Here is an 18,344-nt window from a genome sequence, read left to right as displayed (position 1 = left end):
AACTTTTTGATGATAAGATAGATTGTATCCCGATAGTATATTATTTTGCACTTAGAATTGATTTAATCAGATAGACTGGTTTGTGGTAATCAGATTGGTGTACATGAGAAATATGGTACACCTAATTATAAACGATCACGCAGATCCTATTGAATTAGAGGCGGATTTCTCTCCAATATCTACTTTTTTGTTTCATAAAAGTTGAGTTGTTTTTTCTTTTCTTTTGGTTATACTTTCTTCCTTTATCTTGTGTCTTCTGCTTGAAATTACAAGAATCAACTTCGCTCGGTTGGTTTTGTCGATGTAAGCAATTGAGCATGCTTCCTTCTATGAGGTAACCGAAATCATGTGTCTGTCGCAAGTATGACATTGTTGGTGGCTGAATATTGTAAGACGGCGAATTCGGAACTATATTTGGTAACTGCCGTCAGAAAAGAACTTCAAACGAATTAACCACTAGAGCACGATGCAATGTCATCAGATTCTCGGTTTCAGTAAGAATATGTCTTCGTGGATGGATAATTCTTCCAAACATTTGAACATTAAAAAGTACGTCGAAAGTCTCAAAGGCGAAAGAAGTTACGTATGAAAGGGAGTAAGTAGTTCATGCGTCACTAAGCAGTCTGCATCCCTGCATCAGACCAATGATGTTCAACAGCCTTCAAGGACTGTTGTTGACAATATGCAATATCACATATTGGTATAACTTGCATAATAAAAGTAAGTGCAAGTAATAGCATTCCTGTTATAGTGTTTAAGAGTTATCCCTTGTCGTTTCATCTCCCGGAAAGCTGAGGATTGAAGTACGAGCATGTAAGTTACCGAGTTCCTGTTACTACAAAAATTATTGATTATAACGGATTATTTACTGCTCCAAATTATATTTTAGGGCAAAGAAATGATGTTTGAATTTCTAACTTCGTTATATTGTTCAATTATGGAAAGGATGCACTGTAATATGTAAACGATAGGCGCGTCTAAAAATCTTCCCTATCTTGTCTAATGTCCAAGGAAAAGTCTCTCAGCAGGTATTCAGTAGGTAAAATCCCATTTCTATTTACCTTTTGTACTTTGTATTGCTATACTTGTTTGAAAGTGCTTAATATATTATTTAATAAGAATTTTACATAAATAATTGATGTCGTACTTAATTTATAATCTTAACACTACATGATTCCTAACATTATGACAAGAAATATATTTCATATTAGGCAAGCCCGACTTTCAAGACCTCTTTAATCAAATAATTGAATATCTTAATTGCTAGCGAGGAAAGGAGCAATAAAAATGAAGTTTACCAGTATTTAAAGAATTACTTAATATTTGGCTGCGACAATTTCTGATACAGATTAAAGTCTGCTAAGACCACTTTATTATACCTCCTTCCAGCTTTAAATGTAAATCATTCGCGGATCATCAAAGCGACATTCTTACAGCTTACTTGCATGCTAGGTTTACTATAGTTTGAAACGTAAAAAATTTAATTCATAATCTAAATGAAGAAGCGAAAACATCTCCCCCTTATGCAAAAGGAAGAAGTGCTATTAAAGCGAAAGCGAAGTAAAATTTGTTCAAATTGGAACTCTCAGCTGCCCCACCTCTATAAATGCTGATTTGTGGGGTGTTTCCTGCGTAGGATTCTGCTGACTGTTGAGATATGGTTATGGTGGTAGATGGATATGTACTATGGTGCTGAGTTGGGGAAGAAGTAATTTTGGCCGAAGAGTATGGAGACTTCGTTGTTGCTGAAGCTCCTCCGAATGTTGCTTCTGTGTTGGACACATCAATGGTGTTAGAAAATTCCGCTTTTCCTGTCTCACTTGAGAGCGATGACACATTATTTATTGTGTTCGTCACCAAGGTCTTCAAAGCTGATGCTGTATTGCTTGAAGACTGAATACTTGACGAGGTTTCTGTGAAGCTTAGTCCCTTGTTCGACTGTTCAAAACTAGTAGCAGCTGAAGTGTTTGAGAAACTCTCTAATTGGCTTGTACTCAAGCTTCTCCAGGCAGTGGCAGTATTGTTTCCTGTGACCACACTGGAGATGAATGATTTTGTTTCTATAGATGATGTTGAAGATTTTGTAGAACCAGGCACCTCAACGACAACAATCCTAGTAGTTTCCACAGATCCATCCGAGTTAGTGAAAGTCGTAAGTTTGGTTGTAGTCATAACTTCTGGAATATCTGGGTCCTCAGTGATGGTTGATAACACTTCAGAACTGCTGCTTGTACTTGATCCTGTAAGTGAGGAAGTGCTAACAGGTGAGCTCTTTGAGATGCTACTGGTTGCAACCGAACTTCCAAGATTGGATGTTGTGCTCACAAGCACGCTTTCACTCGAAATTGCAGGAGTTGCACTGACTGAAACAATGTTATCACTTTTTGTCGACGAGGCGTCCGATGTACTCTCTGTAGTCTGACTACTGGTAAAAGATGTGTTCTGAGTCGATGTAATACCATTCGTCAAAGATGTTGTAGCAGATGTACTGGACTCCTCCTCACTCGTTGACTCAGACACTGTAGTGGTTCCAGGAACCTCAACAACAACAATCCTGGTGGTCTCCACAGATCCATCCCAGTTAGTGAATGTTGTAAGCTTGGTAGTAGTTATTGTCTCTGGAATGTCTGGGTCCTCAGTAATAGTAGACAACACTTCGGAGCTAGTGCTTGAAACCAAGACTGTCGTCGAGGATGTAATAGCAATAGAACTATTCCAAAACATTATTGAACTGCTTGAAATAGAACTCTCCCAAGATGAGGATGTGCTCATCAAAATACTTGTTTGAGTGTTGTTGACAAATTCTGAAGTTAAAATGGACGAAGTGTTTTGTGGAACCTCAATGCTTATCTGAGTATTGTTGACAAATTCTGAAGTTGAAATAGACGAAGTGTTTTGTGGAACTCCAGTGCTTGTCAAGTTTGCTGGTGTAGTGGTGGTTCCTGGAACTTCGATAACAACAATCCTGGTGGTTTCCACAGACCCATCCGAGTTAGTGAATGTTGTAAGCTTGGTAGTAGTTATTGTATCTGGAATGTCTGGGTCCTCAGTGATGGTTGATAACACTTCTGAACTGCTGGTTATAGTAAAAGGAATGTAGCTCGATGTGCTATCACTAGTGTTGCTGGTACTCGTGGTAAGAGGAACGCTCCAATATGAAGTTGTGTTCACAAATAGGCTCGTCTGGGTGTTATTGACAAATTCTGAAGTTAAAATGGACGAAGTGTTTTGTGGAACCTCAATGCTTGTCTGAGTATTGTTGACAAATTCTGAAGTTGAAATAGACGAAGTGTTTTGTGGAACTCCAGTGCTTGTCAAGTTTGCTGGTGTAGTGGTGGTTCCTGGAACTTCGATAACAACAATCCTGGTGGTTTCCACAGACCCATCCGAGTTAGTGAATGTTGTAAGCTTGGTAGTAGTTATAGTCTCTGGAATGTCTGGATCCTCGGTGATTGTTGATAACACTTCGGAGCTAGTGGTTTCAGATGTGCTGACTGTCGCCAACATATTATTGAACGATGTACTGGTAGGTGTATTGGTCTGCTTGGTAGTGGTAGAGACCTCGACAATAACAACAGTCGTGCTGACTGCATCACCTGCCGAATCAGTAGTTGTAGTAGGAACAGCAAATGTTGAATCTTCTTGATCTGAAACAGTAAGAGTGCTAAATGGGAAGGTTGCTGACACGGTTGTACAACGATTTTCAATGTTAACAAATCTGTAGACTGAACCCTTGAAGTCATTAATTGTGTTTCCGGAAGGATCAACAACTTCAAAAGCAAGTGCACCAGCCCTGTTTGTGTTGGCAAATCTAACCTTAATAGGGTAATAAATGCCGGCAGTCAAGTAAAGATTTGCAACCGCGGCACCGTTTTCATTGGATGTACGATCCCAAGAAGCCCAGAAGGAAGGGCTTTCAGAATCCTCTGGAACGTCTGAATTACAACAGGAGAGTCCACTTCCAAACCAAACAGCTGCAAGATCATCAACTGCAAGAAGTCTAAATGTGTATAAGCCACTGACATTGGCATAGAAATAGCCATCCAACTCTAAGAGAAAATGCTGAACGGTAACTTCAACGCCAAATGCCTCCGTTGTGGAATCTGGATGATTCTCATCCTTCTCACATGTGAATGTTGGATTTAGAACGCCGGTTGTACTCGTTTTTAATCCGTATTTACTGTAATCATTCATGAAAAAGTTTGTGTTCACTATGGACTTCCCCCCAGTAGTAGTGGTCCAACCGGCGGAGCCTTGATTAGGGTATGAATAAATTGTGGCCCCAAATCCATCCACAGTTCCAACTTGATCACCATATTGACAACCAACGCCACCAGTTATCCTTGAAGAAAATGTAGTTTGGATAGTTGTTCCAATAGCTTGAACGCCTTGGCTGTTCAAAAAAGTAATGCAGGCAGAAAGAAGAAATTTCTTAAAGTTCATAATGATTGCAAGTACCTTGGTTGAATAGTGTATAGCCAATCCTATTCTACTTTTCATACCACCATCTGTTTCACGTTTGAGCTCATTTTACTGCGGCTTGCTTGGTATTTAAGGCTTACGTTTTCGAAGTAGTGTGGAACAAAAAGATCAAATTTTTCGAAGACATCAAGAAAGGCCAAAAAAGTCGCCTGTATTTTTACAGTATTATATGCATATCATATGCAGCTTTGAACAATAAATTTCTGAACTAACTTGCAGTGATTGTTCAATTAATGAATTCGTCCAAAACGAAAAATTTATGCTGCATGTTAATTTCCTCTCGGCGGTATTGAGCAATGTTTTCAGCCAATAACTTGTCCCACATTCCTTAAAAATAACTCCCGTTTCTTTTTTTTTCTTTTTTTTGAATTCTTCTTTTTTTTCTTTTTGCTTTTTCTTTCTGACCTCGCACCATTCGTTTCTTTTGTTGATGGAAAAAACAAATCATTTGCATAAGTTGGTTTACAAAAAGAATTTTGAACCTACATATTACTAGTCTTGCATTTCTTCTGTGTATTTGTTTAATGTGTGTGTGTGTACCTATTAGAAAGTCAAGTATTGCAGGCATTTCATCAAAAGATTGTATTTCATTAAATTATCAATCCCTTCTTATCAAAATATCAGGTTTTTTTAAAATTCCAAAAATAATAGGGCATAATCGAAGTCAATACCGCGTTTCTATACCCCAATATTTAATGGATAATCAAATCTCGGAATTGTCGCCACATTCCGGAGATCTGGCTATTTTGTTATTTTACCGAAGTTGGTCAAGCTATTATTTTAGCAATCGGTCTTTTTCTCACGTTAATGAAAAAGCTGATAGTTATTGTATTACCTTGCATATTTATTTTCCCCTCTGTAAATTTGCAGATTATTTTTTTTTTTCGAAAAAAAAAAAAAAAAAAAGTACGATTTCGACCGTTAAACGTCTTCCCAATAAGAGCTTTTGGGGCTTACGGAGACAAAGGAATTTTGTGCTTATCCAATGTTTTTCTTTGTTTTTTTTTCTTTTTCTCGATTTCATGACACGCCATAAAACTTTTTTCAATAGCAATTTCCCAATCCATCGTATCGCAAAACTATCTTCTCTACGAATTGTATTTCAATATTAAAAAAGTGTATTATTTATTCCACGCATTTGCATATCCTCTCATCGCCCTTAGGAAATGGGCAAGGAGATCAACGTGAAATGTTTTGGTTCTTTCTGTAAGGAAATGTGTATTCTCGCATGGTCTCGTACAACTTCATTTTATTATTTTAGCATGTAACGTTGTTGGATTGATATATATTAGCTGTGATGATGTAATGGTACCTCATGATGAAAATCAGTATAATGTATACAAAAAATAAAAAATAACGGCGGTGGTGTGATGAAGTGATATGCAGCGCAAAACAAGCATGGAAACAAAATGTGCTTTGTTAAAAAAACTCTACATTTTTCAACTCATATTTTATTGTTATAAATTTATATGTCATGCGGTTCAGCTTTTTGAAAGTATAGAAACATTATTGGCATCAATGATATTTATTACAATGTTTTATTGCTCATATGCATTGTAAAAATGGGAGTAAGGAGAAAATAAACAACATACAAATGTGAGGGATACATTTGTGTTCAATAAGTTTTATTTTTCCACAAGAGAAAAAGTATGTCTGTTCCTTATCCCTAATATCCCTTCAATATCATTAATATTCAGGTGTCCTGTTAGTGATATTATAAGTTTCATAAAAAGGCAAATTATAAAATAGGAGAGTGTGTTTCAATTTCAATTTTCCTATACAAAAAAAGTCACAAAAACATTCTAGATTATTCGGATTATCGGGCGCAGCGAAGAAAGATCTATGCATCTTTTCATTAAGGTTAGGAAAATTTTTCATCATCACATTTCAAAGAAATGAATTTTTCGAGCCATAAGAATATCCTCCTCGATTCCTCAAAAATTTCATGCCCAATGTTTAAATTGTCCATCTCCCAAAAAAAATAAAATGTGATTTTCATCAAGAAAAAGCCCTCTGATCTTCTGCCCAAAATAAACAATAGAATTGCTTTGTTGCGCTATTTATGACCAATAGTTGTTTGTTGATATGCTCTCGCTCATGCCACCTATTTTTTTGTTGGATGTTAAAAATATACGAAAATATTGTTTACATTATAATCATCATCAATTGGCTACTGACAATTTAATTTTTAATTTATGTATGTCCAAAAGTGGAAAATTAAAGTTTGAAATTCAGATGTTATTTTTTAACGACATGTCACTTTCCACAAAGCGAATTCTTAATATGTAGCCTCCAAATCTGGACTCCCAAAGGAGTAGAGCGATTGAATAATGAACTTTGTCGATTCCTAAGAACATTATTTTGAATTATTTATTATTGAAAGTATCACGGTAATTCGTCTCTACTTTTGAAGTAATTGAACTATGATTCTCTTCCAAAGGTACGCGTACTTGGTTGGTTTTTGAAGGGTGAACGATAGTAACAATTTCGACAACAACAAATTTGGCACTATTCGACTTGCCCTAATGTATTGTTGAATTTTCCGATTTGACCCTATCGTCAAATTTTTGGTTATATTTTTCTTTTGTACGAGGATAGTTCTATATCTTATGTCCTTTTGAAAGCAAAGAAGTAAGCAGTTTAAGCATCCAGTTAAGTGCATATTTCCCAATTGTTGTAATATTATATTATTTGAGGACAAGGAGGTACGAAACCATTTGATTTGGCAAAGAAACACATTTGACGTATTTTTTGGTGCCACCTGCTCAAAGTGCTAAATAACGGGTTGCCGGAGGATGCAAGTTCGAATAAAAAAAGTGTATAATAAAAAGCTAATAGAAGCATATTACCCTATGATTAACCTCAATTCACATAGCATAAAAGAGGTATACTAATATTTAGGAAAATCAGTTAATAGTCAACTGGCTGGGCCTAATGTTTTTTGGTGTTATCTTTTATGCGAAGAGAGTTTGCACACGTATCGTGCATGTCGCGCGCAGAAAACCTTGTTTTTTTTCCTCGAATAGTGTTGTGACATTTTCCGAATTGGCCGTCTAAATTTTATATAATGCAAGGATGTATTGTTTTTAATGAAATGTTACTTATACTAAGACAGGAAGGTGTCAACACGAACATTTGTACTTTTCCTTTTTCTTTTTTGTAACTTGCAGCAGTAGTAGCCTTGCTATTTCTACAGCATGTTTTTTTGTGTTTTCGTTGATACAATAAACACAGTCGACGTCAGTCTTACCTATGTGAATTGTTGATCTTTTTAAATTATTTCTTGCATATGGACAGTACTTGATTAGCAATCCCATGTTTGATAATAAGAATCTTCATAGTAATTTCTTTCTATATATATTTGCAATCAATGGCCTAAAATTTGGGTTCAGCTGAATGTTCATAAAATATATGACAAACTTGAATTACTTGAATTTCTCAATTAAAATCATGCATTAAAGTAGGTGTAATAGATACGGATTATTATTTTACCGTTTATATGGACTGAAGCATTGTTCCCCCTATCTTGATATAAAGTTTTCGTTAACTCCGATGTATTTTCATTAATTCGTAAACCCACAACCACTAGAAGTTGAGTTAAATTTTCCCTTGTTAGATATATAGCAGATATAGTTTTAAAACTGATCAGCATGTACCTAATGATTAACATTGAATGTTGTAAACATTGCAATGTATTTTGCAAGAGGCATTTTCTCTTTTAGACATTACTTTCAATTTATGGAGCTATTGTAATATTGGAGTAAATGCATTTGGCCTAATGATCTTTAGTTGGTTAACAATTATATTCATCTTGGATGAAATTAATGACAATACTTTATGTTGACTCAATCTTTTTTCCCCTTATTTTGATTCAAAAAGATACATCACACTGATAAGGAGCATATGAAGTGAAGTTTCCCTCCCTCCTGTTTTGTTTGTAATTTCATAATTCAACTACATTAACATTCAACACTGTAATAATAGGCAGCCCGGATGTGTGGAACCATCATTCCATTATATTAATGAATGTGCGTGTTCATAAGATAGTTTGTATATTTGTTGTAATCCACCCACCGCTTTTAGATTAATTATATTGAATGGATGAGAAGGACATCATGTGATCCATAATTATAATTATTGATAAGCATTATATTTGAATCCTTTACTACTCTAAGGATCTGTTTTCATGCAAATTAGTTCATCCATTTACAGAATGCAACATATGAATATATAATTTTAAATTTTCTTTTGACTTGAAAGCATTAAGAAATATTAAGGCTTTACATATTCACCAAAAAATGTTAATATTTTTGCCGATTGGTGAGCATTTATTTTTCCCCCTCCCTCAGAATTTTGTCCCAGATTGAATTTCAACCACTACTCATACCATCAACGTATAATAGAGTAGAATAGCAGAAACCATTCATTTAAAAAGGACTGCAAAATAATGGCAAAATACTAATAAAGCATATAAAAAATTATGGGAAAAAAAATAACGAAGCAAAAAAGCCCAATGCTACAGATAATAAGCCGGTTAAGCTTGTTCGCTAGACCGAGCTGAGTTACTTTATTCAAATGACTGCATAGGTGAAACATTACTTGCAATATCATCATCGACGAATTTCATCTTTCCTGGATTTTTGTTCTCGGTTATTAACGCTCGAATCCTTAATAATTAATTTCAACCTTTTAAGAGCATATTGCTATCCTTTATAAAATTTCTACGACGGAATCATTTTGATGTTATATGAAAATCCTTGTATTCTGCGCAAGTAACTCGTTTCTGAGGGAATCAACATCACATTCAATTGTAGGCGAAATTAAATTTATCGCCTTAGCAATATCGCTGGCAGAATCTGTTGTAGTGATATTTTTATCACTTCATTTAGGTCTCTTTAATCGATATTTGTGCTATAGTATTATCATTTCCTTTCCTAAACATTTCCGCAACCTTGCGGTTGGATGCGTATATTTGTATTTCATCTGATATATTTATTTGCGGTATTGCTTTACCTGCTTTATTGAGTATAAACGGGTCAAGTTTTAACCAAAGCATTGAAAAGGTACCCTTTTTAATTACCTTTTATTGCTGAACTGACCCAAGATGAGTGGACGCTGTGTGAGGGCACTGATCTGCTTGAATTTAGCATAATCTGGCATTACTTACTCTCATTTTTTCCCAGAAAATAATATATGTCGGTCAATGCTAAATTATTTAACTTTGTTTAATGACAACTTTATATGGGGTCGGATCGAGATTTTTCGATCATAATTTTTGGGACCCATTCGCGCCGTTCGACCTCTGCCCAAAAAAAAATAGTAAAAAAATGTTGAGTTATAGAATTCGCGGAGGAATCCGAATAACTCGTATTTGGCTCTAAAAAGGGAGCCTGACCTGTTTCGGCAGTAGTATTACCGCCTTTTGGGGTATATTATAAGTTATCCGAAGGATTGGAAGGCATATTGATAGAATAGTGGCTTATATTAAGATATATAGCGGTGATAGTCTCTAAAGAAAGAGGTAAAATAGTAACAAAATAATAATAGAGTGAGAAAATACAAGGGGTGTTGCTAGACCCCTTATATATTCTTACTCGGGGAGAGGCCACATATCCCAAATATGGGCAATGACCCGTTCAAATTAATATAAAAAGTAGTAAGGGCAATTCGCATGGCTTTAACACCAGTGAAATACAATAAAAGTAATAAAAGATAAAGTAATCCTTAAATATAATTGGTCCAAGGATGTAAATAAAGAGAAAATTTCCCGAGGTCGTACGGTTAACAACAATTGTCTTTGTAATATTCCGCTGATGGTGAAATATTCCAACAAAAAACGATATATTTTCGCGCGCTAATTCTAAAAATTGATTTTCGATTTGTGCGGGCCTTTTTGTTGTTAAATGACTGGGGGTAATTAATTCACGTATACAATTCATTGTCATTACGTAAATGGCCTTGAAAAATATTAGCCAAATAAATGTCGAGCACCTATCTAAAAGTTCACATATGCTATGTAGCTTTTGTCTGTCTGCGTGAAAAGTGAACTTAGTACAATCGGCTGCCCTATTCAAGTTGAGTTTTATCATGATCTCCTTGCATGGGCATGGTTTCCCTTCCAATAGTATTCAGCTCATATTTGTCTGCGTATACCTCGTATTGTCTACTTGTAGTTTTCAATGCATTGATATTTTATTTATGCAGTGAGTTGGTCTTCTTTCGAACTATATTAAGCGTGATTACCGATTACTTGAATGCTTCGCAACATATAATTTCCTCCGGATTTAAACAGAGAACGCCCGAAAGATGGAAACGATGATGCTTGAATAAGTGACCTCATAATTTTTTTTCGCTTTTGCAGCAAATTACATCCGGTCACTCGCCGATGGCACGAAAATGTTGTTTTCTATGATGCCCGTACTTTCTCCGAATTTATTTAAATTCCCCTTTAGCTCTATCTTTCTGTGGCTATCGACTCTAGTTACATGTCTTAGTACAGTTTATGTATGTGATGCTTATACGTAAGCTCAATATTGGATATAGACTTAGAATAGGTATTCAAGATGTCTGTCAAACTTGATGTGTTTGGGCAGCAGCCTCTGCTCCGAATATACACTCAACTTGTCTTTTGTTATCCTGAACGGAAGCCAATTGAGTCAGGTTTTATTGTATCTCGTCTAATAGATGGTATTTCGAAGCTCAAGAAAGTTGCACCATGGGTAGGAGGACGCATATTTGATGAAAACGGTGTGGCGAAAGTAACTGAAAGTGGAAATAGCCATATTTTGACAATCAAGGATCTACGAAAAGATACGACTTATCCTGACTTTACTGAACTTCAAAGAAATGATTTCCCATTTAAATGGCTAGATGAGAAAGTCCTTTGTCCTCGAATGACCATACCTGGAACCCAGAATGAAGTGAATAAAAATGCGGAATGTCCTTTTTTAATTCAATTGACGGTAATAAAAGGAGGATATTTGTTGTCCTTTGTCGGAGAGCATGCACTGATGGACATGGGAGGTCAGTTTGAATTAATGGAAGTTTTCTCAAAACTCTGTAATGGTGAAGTATTGACGGCTGCGGATCAACTGAAGCTTCAATTAAACAAATCATGCATGCCAATTTACAATGATAAACGCATACTACCTGAAGAAAGCAATGTTATTCGGGAAAAGAATGGTCAAATTGGAGGTGATTTTTCATGTTCGTGGAGGTATTTCAAATTTTCAAGAAGTAGTCTACTTCAATTAAAAAAGGTATGCATGCAAGAATTGGTAAGCGGTTTTGTTTCAACTGATGACTGTCTTTCGGCACTAATATGGCGTTCTGTTCTAAAAGCACGAAAGCAAAGACAAGGAGAAAGTCAAATTGTTTATTTTTACCGTGCTGTCGATATTAGACCCTTTCTTGGCTTTGAGAAAAATCAGATGGGTGTATTTGTCAATATGGCATTAAGTCATTCATCAATTGGTGAAGTCCTATCAAGTAAGTTGGGAACTCTTGCCACAAATTTACGAGCCAAGCTTGCCCGTGATTCAATTATTCGAAATTCGATGATTACAGCCACAAAAATTCATAGGGCAAAAGATAAAAATGCAGTTAATATAACACCTGATTTAGATAGCTCCTTGGATATCCAAATTAGCTCTTGGTCGAAATTCAAATGTTTTGACCTTGATTTTGGAATGGGACTTGGAAATCCAGTTGCAGTTAGAAGGCCCCAGTTTATCACGCTCGAAGGATTGATTTATTTTATGCCGAAAACCTTGGACGGTAGTGTTATTGTTGGGTTATGCTTAAGAAATGATGACTTTGACAAGATTATGCATGATGATTCTTTTATGCAATACTGTAAAGTTATAGGTTGACATTCAAAGATTAAAGCGAGGGGCTCAATCGTGATGAGACTTCAAGTTGTTATATATTTAGAAGGTGTGCCAATTGCCGTCTTAGCTGAGATATTGTTTGACCACATAAGTGCATGTATATATATTTTGTTCACCTATTTTATTAATACAGAAGGAGCAAATTGTTGAATATAATTTAATCTTATTGCGCTGCTAAATTATGAGTCTATCCCAATAGTTTCTCACAAACTTTGTTATATGATTTATATATCACGTAATATCATCTTTAATTTTCAAAAACTGCTTTATTTTGTTTAACTTGGTAGGCATAAAGGTTTTTAATTACTGGGATGTACTTCACCAATTCCACAAAATATATTTCATTTGCCATATGTGATATGTTTGCTGGTTACTGTTTTTCAATCTTGTTCGTGCCTTGAACTTCGTTCTTGTTCTTTCATTAATAAAGCATGTTTTTTTTAAAGAAACCAGTATCCTATAAAAAAGATAAGATTCTGCTCTTAAAATTATGATAAATTGCAGATCCAAAGCAACCTCCGGCTGATCAAACTCAAGGCAAAAATTCGATTCAAGCTACTATAAATCTGCGCTAATTTTTCCTTTGATTTTCAAATTGTATTATTCTGGTCTATCTATTTATTTCGTGAAGGATCATAAGATCTTTCTGTGAGGAGTAACTTGGGTTCAACTTCTTTTTAAAAAGATTTTCTTTCCATAAAGGCGTGATCAAGCCCATTTCGCTAATAATGCCATCAACCCTGCACCGCACGCCATAACTGTAACAGCACTCATCATTTTCTTAAATCCCTTCTTACCTCTGAATTCCTCATTCTCCATCACTTCGTGAGACATAAGTTCCATGAAACTTGTGTATATCAATATACCTGCTGAAAGAGAATCGCAGACACCATTTGTGATTAAGGCTGCTCTTGAGTTTGGTGCATACATAGTTCTGACGCCAAGTCCAACAGCTATGGAGCCTGGAGTCGTAAGACCATAAAGAGCGGCGAGAACCCATGGGGTACGTTTTCTTGTCTTTGGCCATTCTACTAATGCAATTCGAGTTCCCAACCCAAGACCCTCGAAAGTCTGGTGGAACACTAACACAACATACAACACTAAGAATTCATCGCCGGAGCAAGCGAGAGACAACCCAATAAAAATTGAATGAAAAATGATACCAAATTCAAGGACGAACACATTAAGGATATTTCCAAAATACTTGTCTTGTCTTTCCTGCTCCTCCGCAGCTCTCATCATTTCAAGATCTTCATTACAACAGCCCTCGTCACAAGCATCATTTTCTTCCCGTAAAATTATGCTGGATGATGCAGAGTCATGTTCTATGGTTTTTGTACGTGTTTCCCCCTTAAGCGACTTCTTCAGATTATTATTGCAATCCTCTTTATCGTTTAATTTTCTTGCCTTAATAGATCTATACACTAAAAACGCATCATCTTGTTCGGCCGACATTCTTGATTCAAGCCATCTGTAGGCTAATATTTCGGATACAAACATCACGAAAACCATGATTAAGCATAAGCCTAGAGCCATTGGATATTCAGTAAATGGTGCTCCTAGACATTCCTGACCAAGACTCTCGGTTGCTGGATCAAGTAAATGAACAAGAGCCGTAGCAATAATAACTCCTGACCCAAAATACTTGGCAATAAAGAAGCACACGGGTGGTAGTTTGATCATTGAATACCTTGACGACAAAAGTGGGAAAAACGCACCGAATGACGAACATGCTAGAATAACGAACACTGATGAAATTCTAGCACCCATATATTTTCCGTTATATGAGTTTGTTGTGATGCATTCCTCTTCATCTCTAGTTAGCAATGTAAGATACTCCATTTTTGATGATGATAGGGAAATTGTTCCTTTCTCACTAACCACTAGAACTATCCACAGTGAATCATTTTGATAAAAGTTTGATATGTTGTCCTTTATATATTTGGAAAATAACCAGCAAAGTCACTTAATCAAAGCTGATCCTATATACCAGTCTGACGAGTCCTCTATAAAGGAAGGTATATATTGATAAAAAAATTATAGTGGTTATGCGGGTAATCAAATTTTTCAGCGAGCTTTTCTGCGTTTATTGTTTGTTATCTTTTTTATTTCTCAGTCCATTGTGAATTTTGTCACGTCTTATTTCATTGCCAATCTACCAAAGCTAACATTAATATATACCCAGTTTGATATATTTGTTTGCTTGAAAGTACCATTACATGGCATACATATTAGCAGAAGTATAGTGAAATTTTGATTGTTTTTACTTTTCCCGATAATATTTAATTTTTTTAGTGCAGACACATTGGATTTCTCTTCTTGGCAATTGAATTAAAATATAACATGGTATTATGCGTAATCCCTACCTGAAAAAGAAACGAATGTAAGCCGAACTGAAAAAGAAACGAATGTAAGCCGAACTGAAAAAGAAACGAATGTAAACCTAACTGAACCTGATTCTTTCCGTCTAAGATATTATTTCTACTAGTTGAATATTTTAATTAACAAAAAAATTCTAAAGAATAAAGCCGGAAGTAAAGGAATATGAAATGTAGTCGAGGGAAAGCTAGAGATAATAATATCTAAAGAGCTGATAATACTATTTATCCTGCAAAGCTTTTTTTTTGGTTTCAATAGGTATTTGAGAAATTCAAAATTACCGTGTTATATTTATGGCAAGAATTAAATATTTGTAGATCAAGAGCAAAATGTCACATAATCAGTTTGAATATATGATTGTAATATTTAGTTAATTTGGTTTTAAGTGAGACGCCGATTACTTTATGAAGATTTCGCTAACTAGTATATTGCGTGTTTAAGACTAAGGAAAGAAAATTATTAAAAGTAAAAGAAATAAAAAATAAACTATAAAGGAAGTAAAAGAAGGGGGAATGCTCATGCCTAAATACCTATAATCCTTATGAGGTTTTTTTAGGATAAAACAAGGCTAGGTAGGTATTTTTATATAGACGCGAATCTGTAACAACGGGGAGTATTTATTATAAGGATAGAATGTATCATCTCAATAAAGATTAGAATACAAGCTTCTAAAAATGAATTAAGATCAATATAATAATGTATCTTTTATTGTGATTTTTAAGAGCAAATAAGATGAGAAAAAGTGTGAATAGTCAATTAATGCAAATCTACAATGATGTAACTTAGTGGAGACGACTTTGGCACACAGTTTTTAAATAGTGCAATTCCCCGAACACATGAGTCACTGACTGATTCTTCTTTAATGCTAAATAAAAGTCTGGAAATATAGTATGTTGGTATGTACGTCTAAGTATTTTATTTTTTGTAGACAGACACCAAACTGGCGATTCTAATTTTTAGATGTGATATTTTCAACTAGGTTTTATCAAAAAATGAATTATATTAAAAGAGCATAGAGGACTAAGGAGGAAGGAGTACTAGAATTATGAACTGGAAATATATTAAAAATTGTTCAAATTAGTAGGGCGAAAAGAGGGATTTCGCAAAAGTGACTGATTTATATCACATGTAATTATACAGCTTAAAAAAGTGTGTTGAACTCAAAATGAACCACTGATTACAATAATTACTAGCAACGATAAGACTTTAGTGACGATAAATCCCGATAAAAGACACAAATTTTTAATTAATACCAGAATACTGAATACAATTATGTTCCTTGTTTGATAACCTCCTCTGGCCCTCAAGTTTCAATAAAGTTGTTCACCTTACTGCTTCTTATATTCACATTGTAATCATTATCCTCCTTCCAAATATATTATAATTATTCAAACAAGTGTCAACCCTCTTAGTTATATGAAAAGATGAAATATTAAATTTCAGAATCCACTGTGCAACATTGTTGGGCGGAAAGACTTCATTAGAATTCCAGAGATGGTCGATGCACCCATTAATATTCCCCCTCCTTCCGAAGCATCTGATATCCTTATTAATAAAGCTGAACTCTGCCTAATTAATTAGTACTAAACATATTTTAACTACATTTATGGTGAGATGTCTCTGCACTAGATATTGTTCGTTGCATCATCATTATTTTAACTTCTGATACCTTAAGATTGGAACATCTTTCAAAAAATCCACCACTCTGTTAATGGCCGGTCACGTGATCTGTTGTTATGTCTATCGCAGTATGTCAAAATTTTTAGTGACATAGTATCGACTTCTTTGTTAATTTTATAAATTTTCCCTTGCCTTCAGTTAAGTAATAATAATCTATATCATTCTCTCAGTGATAATATACACTTATAAATGCACGTTTGTATATCTATCGACTATCTGGTTTATTTTTTTTCCCAAATCAGAAATTTTATTTTTTGAAACTTCAGGAGGATTTGTAAATATTACTGTCTAAAAATATGAAGAAAAAAATTGTTATGCCGTTTATGTCTATATCCAACATATTATAAATACTGAACACACATAATAAATACTAAACACATATATCCAATCTTCAAATAAGACATGATTTTTGCAGCATCTCAGGATTATCAGTTGGTAAATTGTTTTCGATGAAGAATTAGCTATTCCTAAACTGAAACAGCAACATATGATACGTTTACACTGCGTGATATACCGGCTGAAAGCTAAAACTATATCATAAAACACAATTACTTCAAATACACAACATACGTATTTTAAACATGATATGAATATATATATATATTGCATTCTTTTTTAACTTTAATGTAACGTCTATGGAAAACTTGAATCGAAAAACGAGATCTTTTAGCTAACAGAAAAGCAAAATTGACTAGGAAACTATTGAAGATTTTATCAATATAACTATTTGCTAATAAAACCAATGTAATATATAAGATTAAGGCAACAAAAATTAATTCGGTCAAAAGTTTATGAAAGCGAAGTAATTGTGATATTCTGAAAACACAATCTGATTTAAGACACATAACATGGAATAATATATCAAAATAAAGCAATGATAAAGCTTCCAAAAATCAAATTACTATTTATGAACAAGAAGTTGCTGGACTTCCAAGCATAAGGCACAACATCTTAGAAGGTTTGATTTTACAAGTTAATGAAAAAGGACCGGTTTATATCCGATGCAAAAACTACACGAAGAAAAGAGCAAAATTAGTAGAATTAAACAAATATTGATAGTAATTATGCAATAAGAACGAACAAAGTGGGAGTATATTCCTGCTCAAACGGCACTTATTTGAAATCTACATATAATGGTAATGCAAAGCGTGAGACAATCTCCAAAACAAGAAGATCATGCTATTCAGATTGATATCCACACAAATATGCTTAAAACAGAATTTAAGTATTCTCTTAGAAATTAAATAAAGTACTGTGGATCAAGGGAAAAAACAATATCTTCAAGAAAAATAAAACGATTAGCCACATCAACTTACAATTCCAAAAGAAGGCAAATATTTAAATATATATTCATATAGTGATACATTGCAATGCTATTGTTACAATATCAACTCCTATGTATATCAATGCTAAATCGAGTTCCAAGGGCATATATTCGTACCAAATATTCACAAACATCATTGCATTCATGAACTATACTTGATATGATAAGGTATAATGGCCATTAAACATTAAGGTAAAAGTTTGCAGAATCCGATAAAGAACATGTAATTACTACTGGATGCTTTGTGCATAAAAATTTCAGAAAAAATACCATTTGAAACCAAATATGTCGTGTTCTTTCCGAAATGTATAAATTGGAACCATAAGATCATAACAAATACCAAAGCGTACTTCAAAGATTCAATAACTGGATACATGCTCCATAAGATGTACAGCAATAACTTCACTTCCGTGGTAAAAATTTGTAAGGATATCATTGCCAGAAAATATAACTAACCAGCAGAGAGAAGATAATAAAGTAGCAAAAGCAACACCAAGATAAGTTATCAGTTTAAAGCAGAATCATTATCACAACTAATATGGATGTACCTTATAAATGGCAATAAAACAACAATGTCAACAAAAGTAGTA

At 34.5% G+C, this 18,344-nt stretch overlaps 3 protein-coding genes across 3 annotated transcripts; 1 reads left to right on the top strand and 2 right to left on the bottom strand.

Annotated features, from left to right (window-relative positions):
* Positions 1 to 1,521: 1,521 nt before the first annotated feature.
* BRETT_004537 (uncharacterized protein) lies at positions 1,522 to 4,443 on the bottom strand (the record flags this gene model as incomplete). The annotated part of the gene is made up of 1 exon (XM_041283033.1): positions 1,522 to 4,443. One exon carries the CDS (start codon positions 4,441 to 4,443, stop codon positions 1,522 to 1,524), a length of 2,922 nt encoding a protein of 973 aa, XP_041136385.1.
* Positions 4,444 to 11,045: 6,602 nt separating this feature from the next.
* On the top strand, positions 11,046 to 12,353 carry BRETT_004536 (uncharacterized protein; the record flags this gene model as incomplete). Its single annotated transcript, XM_041283032.1, has 1 exon — positions 11,046 to 12,353. The coding sequence occupies one exon, from the start codon at positions 11,046 to 11,048 to the stop codon at positions 12,351 to 12,353; it is 1,308 nt and encodes a 435-aa protein (XP_041136384.1).
* Positions 12,354 to 13,079: 726 nt separating this feature from the next.
* On the bottom strand, positions 13,080 to 14,213 carry BRETT_004535 (uncharacterized protein; the record flags this gene model as incomplete). The annotated part of the gene is made up of 1 exon (XM_041283031.1): positions 13,080 to 14,213. One exon carries the CDS (start codon positions 14,211 to 14,213, stop codon positions 13,080 to 13,082), a length of 1,134 nt encoding a protein of 377 aa, XP_041136383.1.
* Between the last annotated feature and the right edge of the window lie 4,131 nt (positions 14,214 to 18,344).

The sequence above is a fragment of the Brettanomyces bruxellensis genome, chromosome 7, assembly GCF_011074885.1.
Source record: "Brettanomyces bruxellensis chromosome 7, complete sequence".
NCBI lineage: Eukaryota > Fungi > Ascomycota > Pichiomycetes > Pichiales > Pichiaceae > Brettanomyces > Brettanomyces bruxellensis.
Note: the sequence above shows the minus strand (reverse complement) of the source record. Positions and strands in the feature narration are given on the sequence as shown.